Source organism: Apium graveolens, unplaced genomic scaffold, assembly GCF_009905375.1.
Source record: "Apium graveolens cultivar Ventura unplaced genomic scaffold, ASM990537v1 ctg4299, whole genome shotgun sequence".
Taxonomy (NCBI): Eukaryota; Viridiplantae; Streptophyta; class Magnoliopsida; order Apiales; family Apiaceae; genus Apium; species Apium graveolens.
In genome coordinates, this window is record NW_027418480.1 from 175,568 (window position 1) to 182,529 (window position 6,962).

At 34.3% G+C, this 6,962-nt stretch overlaps 1 protein-coding gene across 1 annotated transcript; it reads left to right on the plus strand.

Moving 5' to 3' along the window:
- The first annotated feature begins 269 nt into the window (after window positions 1-269).
- On the plus strand, window positions 270-3,999 carry LOC141701689 (uncharacterized). Its single transcript, XM_074505324.1, has 6 exons — window positions 270-987; window positions 1,438-1,689; window positions 1,945-2,094; window positions 2,353-2,801; window positions 3,281-3,547; window positions 3,691-3,999. Exons 1-6 carry the CDS (start codon window positions 270-272, stop codon window positions 3,997-3,999), a joined length of 2,145 nt encoding a protein of 714 aa, XP_074361425.1.
- The last annotated feature ends 2,963 nt before the right edge of the window (window positions 4,000-6,962 follow it).

Sequence of the window (6,962 nt, forward strand, 5' to 3'; positions counted from 1 at the left end):
GTTTCAAAAAGAATTACACTAAGTAGATTTGGCATGGGGAGGTAATTGATTCAGGTGAGAGTTCTCATCGAAATTGTGAAGATGAGGAAAATAGTAAGACCATTGATGAAGATTATAATGATTAGATCAATGATAGAGTAGAAGAGATGATAGAAGATGTGAAAGACCATTTCATTCACCGGCCATAAATTCTTTAAAACTTAGTGAGAGATTCAAAGAAACTTTTGTATCCCCGTTGCAATAGTGAATTCACTATATTGTCAACAATAATGAAGTTGTGTAGAATGAAAGTAAAATATGGGTGGACTGATAAGAGTTTTACAGACCTATTAAAACTTATGAGAGGCATACTTCCTCCAAATAATGAGCTCCCAAATTCTATGTACGAGGCTAAGAAGATACTATGTCCAATGGGAATGGATGTGAAAAATATACATGCATGTCCAAATGACTCTATTTTGTTTCGAAATAACAATGAAGATTTACACGTATGTCCTAAGTGTGGAGCATCTCGGTATAAGCCAGAAGGTAATAATTCATCAGAAGAGAAAAAGAAAAGGCCTCCTGCTAAAGTGGTTTGGTATCTACCTATTGTGGAACGTTTCAAACGCCTTTATGCGAATGTAAAAGATGCTAAATATTTAAGATGGCATGCAGAATGGAGAAAGTCAGATGGGATGCTTAGACATCCAAGTGACTCTCCACAATGGAGGAGCATTGATGGAATGTTTCCAGAATTTGGTGCTGAGGTCAGGAATTTACGACTTGGTCTTTGTGCATATGGCATGAATCCTTATCGTACTTTAAGTTGTAATCATAGCACTTGGCCAGTTCTTCTCACAATTTATAATTTACCTCCTTGGTTGTGTATGAAGCACAAATATATAATGTTATATGTGCTAATATCTGGACCTAAAGAGCCCGGAAATAACATAGATGTTTATCTTCAGCCGCTTATTGAAGATTTGAAATTATTATGGGACGAAGGTGTGACGGTGTATGATTCCTAAAATCAGTCACATTTTAATTTACGTGCCATGATATTTTGCACCATAAGTGATTTTCCGGGTTATGGTAACCTTTCGGGATACCCCATTAAAGGAGCAAAAGCATGCCCAATATGGGAAGATGGTACAAGCACCTACCGCTTAAAACACGACAAAAAAATGTATATATGAATCATCTAAAATTTCTTCCTCGCAACCACCCGTATCATAAGGACAAGAAGTCTTTTGATGGACATGTCGAGACTCATAGAGCTTGTATGCCTTTAAGTGGTCTGGAGACCATCGAGAGGGTCAAAGATCTTGATGTTGAACTTGGAAAGCTCTGTAAAATGCCTCAAGATAATATTTGGAAAAAGAGATCCATATTTTGGGAGCTTCCATATTGGAAACACTTTGCATATTGAAAAAAATATTTGTGAAAGTATTATAGGAACATTGTTGAATATACCTGGAAAAACAAAGGATGGGATCAAGGCTAGACTAGACATGCAAGAAATGGGAATTCGAAAAGAGTTAGCGCCACAAGTGTCTACAAAGCGTTCATATCTATCTTCGGCGTGTAATACTTTATCTAGGAAAGAGAAAATTAGCTTTTGTAAATATTTATCTAGTGTGAAAGCTCCGCATGGATATTCTTCAAATATTAAAAAGCTGGTATCGATGAAAGATTTGAAACTTGTGGGTTTGAAGTCACATGATTGTCACGTGTTAATGCAACAATTGCTACCAATTACAATTCAATAAATACTACCGAAGCATGTCAGATTTGTAATTACGAAGCTTTGTTTGTTCTTTAATACTATATGTAGTAAAGTGATTGATCCTGATTCGTTGGATAAATTACAAGTTGCCATTATTGTTACACTTTGCCAATTCGAGCAGTATTTCACACTTTGCCACATGTATCCTTTTGAGAGATTTTTATGAACGTTGAAAGGATATGTGAAGAGTCGATATCGACCTGAAGGTAGTATAGTTGAAGCATATTCTGTGGAGGAGGTAACTGAATTTTGCATGGATTATTTAGCAAGTGCGGATCCCATTGGGATTCCAAGATCTCGACATGAGGGTAGACTTCAAGGTCATGGTACATTGGGCCTAAAAATGATCTCTCCGGGTGCTGAAATACTTGATAGAGCTCATCTATTTGTACTACAACACATGACAGAAGTAAATGCCTACTTGGAGGAACATGTAACCCAAATTTTCCAAATGCATCTTTCTAAGAGTCGCAAGTGGGTGTTATATGAACAAAACAGCTCTTTTGGTGAATGGTTTATAGATCGAGTAATGTCTCTCATATCACAAGCATCTACTTCAGTTTCTAATACGATATAATGGTTAGCCTATGGACCTGGAGTTCTTGTGAGGTCATATGAAAGTTATGATGTTAATGGATACACATTCTATACCAAATATCAAGATCGAAAAAGCGCTATGCAGAATAGCGGAGTATGTGTAGGAGTGTCGTCGACAGAAATTGATAGAAATGCTAACAATCAATCACGAGATGTGAAAAATTCATATTATGGGGTTATTGAACATATCTGGGAGCTTGATTATAAAGAATTTAAAATCACTTTATTTAAATGTAAGTGGTTTGATATTCAGCGTGGTGTTCGAGTGGATGAGTTAGGTTTCACTTTGGTGGACTTTAGTCGCTTTGGTCATGAAGATGACCCATTCATACTTGCCACACAAGTGAAACAAGATTTTTACATTGAAGACCGTGTTGACTCTAAATATTCGATTGTTGTTCAAGGTAAGAGACGAATTCTCGGTATTGATGATGTTGTAGATGAAGGAATGTGGATTGATTAAATAAAATATGTAAGATGCTTTACCTGTCATGTTAGTTTCTTTCTTTATTTTTTTCCACGTCTAGCTTATTGCATATGTTTATTAGTTTTTATTTTTCTATCTTGTTGTAGGTTTATTAGATTATTTTGTTACTTTATTTTTTATTAGTCTAGTTTATTGTAGTTGTGGGAAATTGTTTATGTAATCTGTGCAAACTTACCAAGTACGACATAACATGTATAATTTATTATACATTTAATACATTAGTCTTCATGATATGCCGCTTACAAACTGAACTTGCTCTTTTTTCAGATTTATTAATGGAAGAAAGTACAGAATCTAGTTTGAATCAATCCAAGAAAAGATTCTTGATTTATTCATGGTTTTTGCAAATTTTTAAGTAATCAAGGTAACAGCAGCAATATTAGTTCTTCTCTAATTAAAGTAACTAGTAATTGGTTGTTTTGGAACAGGAAATTCGTGAGAAAGCACATGAACGTCAAAAAAATAACACACATTCACATTATCTAGGAAAGGGTGGCTATGATGAAAAGAGGATTGAATGGCAAAAAGAGGACCCTATTGCTCATTTGTCTCAGTCTGAATGCATTGATCATTCTATATTATCTAATGATTGTACTGGTCGTGGTTTTGATTGGATTAGAGCACGACTTAAGAAGAAGGAGGGAGAAGGTTATTTTTTCCCTAAAGCTTCCACCATGGAAGTGTTTGAAAAAATGGTAAATTGCTTCATCTATATGTTAGAATACATTTATCTTATAGACTTCATAGTATTGTATTGTGGCACATCTAGATAATTTAAATTCCAGTAAACATTAAAAATTATTATGTAGTACTATGTAGTGTCCAGGTATTGGAACAGGTAGCCTGGCATGATAAAATATATGAAGGGTCATGGAGTCCACACGGTCATGATGATATTTTGACACGTGCACTTGAAAAAAAGGAGCATGGTGGACACGTTAGAGGGGTTGGAGGAGGGGCTTGCATTCGCGATGTGTTTGGATCAGGAAAAAATATGCAAAATAGCAGGACTATCTCTGTAGATGACTTGGCTACTATTACCAGGAGAGTGAGGGAGGAGTGCAAGGAAGAAATGAGTGAAATTCATGGGAAGTATAATAAAGAAATCGGTGAGATGCATGCAAAGTATAGTAGCAAGCTTAATTAAATGCATTAGAAACTTGCGGGCATCTTAGATCATTTTATGCAAATTGGTATGTCGCTTCCTAACAATTTTGAAATTGAGCTTTGTACCCCACCAAATGAGGTAATTCGTAGTAGCTGCCAATCCGTGGACCCAAACACTCCAGATCCTTTACTAGATATTCAGGTACGCAAGTGTCAGGAGTGTTAATTTACAAAAAAAAGCAGGAAATTCAAATTTGACACTTAATGGCAGTTTTGTATGTTATATATATGCCTACAGATGTACCTTTACACAATCTCTAGTCTATTAAAGCCTTTTACTAATAGTTTCCTATTTGTAATGCAGAATCCCACCCCATGTCGTCTTTGTCTGATGAACTCTAAATCAAAAAAAACAGATTGTGGCAAGGGGGACAGTTTTTCCATCAATTTTACCAGAGGCTGACATGGTTCATGGTGTACAAATAGCGCCAGAAAATATTAAAGTATGTGTTGATGATGTCTTTGGTGAATATAAAACAACCTCTCTTCCAGTGCCATGCAGTGAGCACATTATGGTTGGTGATGCAAGCGTTAGCTTTGTCCAATGGCCAAAAAATCTAATTCTATTAGGACATGTGAGAATTTGAAATTACATTTGTCATTTTGATTACACGTTTGCCTTACAAATAATGGTTCAAACTTTTTATTTATTATTTCAAAATATAAACTTCTCGGTACCCTTTCAATTAGGATCCTATTGTACCAGAGAAGACAAAAGTCCATCAAAAACTAAAAATGATCCATAGCAAAGGGTCTGCAACCCATACTTAAAAGCATGAAGGGCCTTTTAATTGTGATGAAGAATTACAAAATCTGAGCGAAAATTGTAAATATTTGCATGATATGATGATGTTGCCTTCTAAATCTAAAATTACCAATGTTGTCAAGGATAGTGAAGTTTTTAAGTGCAATCTTGTTGGAGGACAACCCATATCAGTCTCACGCGATGATATAGCTGAATTTTTGAGGATGAGTTGCTTGAATATACCCATTTTGCAGATATTCATGGTGTGAGTCTATACTTCCATTTTTCTATGATGGTTAATTTCATAAATATGAAAAGATGCATGTTTATCCTACAAACTATCTTCTGACATGTCTTTAAATTAAAATTTAGGTACATTAATAAATTGTGCAAGGAATCTAATATTGATGATTTTGGATTCATGTGCCCGTCAGCATTGGCACTGGTGCGTAAAAATCCGTATCGAATAACTGCTTATATGACTGAAGTTATGCTGGAATCACGAAAAAAATGTTTTATCTTGGCACCTTACATTGAACAGTAAGCATATTAAATGTTGGTAATTAATAATAATCTATTAATTTATATCTAACTCTATTTTATATATACTTTTTGTAGTAATCACTAGATGTTACTTCTTATCTGTTGTCGCGAAAGTGATGTTTTTGTGTTTAGTTCCATAATAAAAACTCCAAAGATTCACATCAAAGGATTTTTGAATGCGTAAGTATTGTATGTAATTATGAAGAATATGATATCATTTTTGATGTGTTCTTTTATGTTTAAAGGTGGCTTACTTTTTCTTAATTCATAGGGCATATCAAGTCTATGTGGTTCCAAAAGGCAACAAGAACATTAGTATGGATAGTAGGATGCATTGGCATGAAAATATTATGGTACCTTTTTATAATTTTTAATTTACAAGTCAATTTATTTTTTCTTTAATGGAATATATGATTGGTTTTGGTTTTTTAGTGTCCTCAACAATGTGGAGGTACCGAGTTTGGTTATTATGTTATGAGGTACATGTTTGATTTAGTCTCACGATATTGTAGAACCGGAAAGAATAATTGGGCTAAGGTACTTGGAAACCACATCAAATATTTCAAGTGTGATGGAAATATGAATATTAATTAATGTTGATATGTATATACTATTACAGGGTATTGGAAGGGCAGAATCCTATACTCGACAACAAATTGATGAAATTAGAGATCTTTGGGCTGATTATTTTGTGAATGAATATTTGTAGGATTAGTAGGGGTATGATGGAGTTGTTATTATTTTTGTGCCGAGAAAAAATTAAGGTTAAAGACTTTTATTATTATGAAACATTGTACTTTGATATTGAGATCATTGATTTTGTTATAGTTTTATTGAGTTGAGCACCATTCTTTATGTTGTAGTAATTTTAGTCTGGTTGTGATTGAGATGTATATTGGATATCCAAGTTTTATATATTTGTGGGGGAGGAGAATGTATATATTGATTGTACTCGTATGGACAATATGATGTATGCTGATGTATACATGAATAATATAAATTTTATATAAAAAAAACTTTTTGCGGCTGTTAAGCTTAAACAGACACATAACGGTTTATAATAAGCGTCTATTTTTTGGTCTAATGCGGCTGTTATAAGCAGATGCAAATAAATATTATGCGTCTGTTAAGAGAAGTAGACGTAATTATGAAGACTTTTTGCAGCTGTTTGTTGATATTTTGCGGCTGTTTATAACAGACACAATATATTTTATACGTCTGTTTATTAACTGACGCATATATCTCATAACGAATATGTCTCCTCCATACGCATCTATTGTGAACAGACGCATATCACCCATTTGGACAGCCGTGTATGGCACTTTTTGTACTAGTGTGTGTCGATACGTGGATACTTCTGCATCCATTATTGTCATCTTTGCTACATGTCGAATATAATATACCACTATTGTCAACATTTCTTCTGCATCCCCCATGCATGAAACAACTTTGAAGCAACTCCTGAAGTTCTTCGGCCTTGAACCCTTTCAAATTTTATTAAAGTAATCTTGGCCCGACAATCCTCATATTGGCAACCAAATCACCACTTTCTAAGAGTCGATGTTGTAAAGCACATGCCTCTTTTGTAAAAACCTGAAATTCTAACTAAATCTAATATCACTATCTTGTATAAGTACATTACCAATTTGGGTGGC

What these genes read in the sequence shown, in the direction of transcription:
- LOC141701689 (XM_074505324.1), top strand. Translation starts at nt 270, where the DNA reads ATGAAGTTGTGTAGAATGAAAGTAAAATATGGGTGGACTGATAAGAGT. An exon ending in GAAATTATTATGGGACGAAG is followed by an intron (nt 988 to 1,437) that starts GTGTGACGGTGT and finishes AAAGTATTATAG; the next exon opens with GAACATTGTTGAATATACCT. An exon ending in TGGAAGTGTTTGAAAAAATG is followed by an intron (nt 3,548 to 3,690) that starts GTAAATTGCTTC and finishes GTATTGGAACAG; the next exon opens with GTAGCCTGGCATGATAAAAT.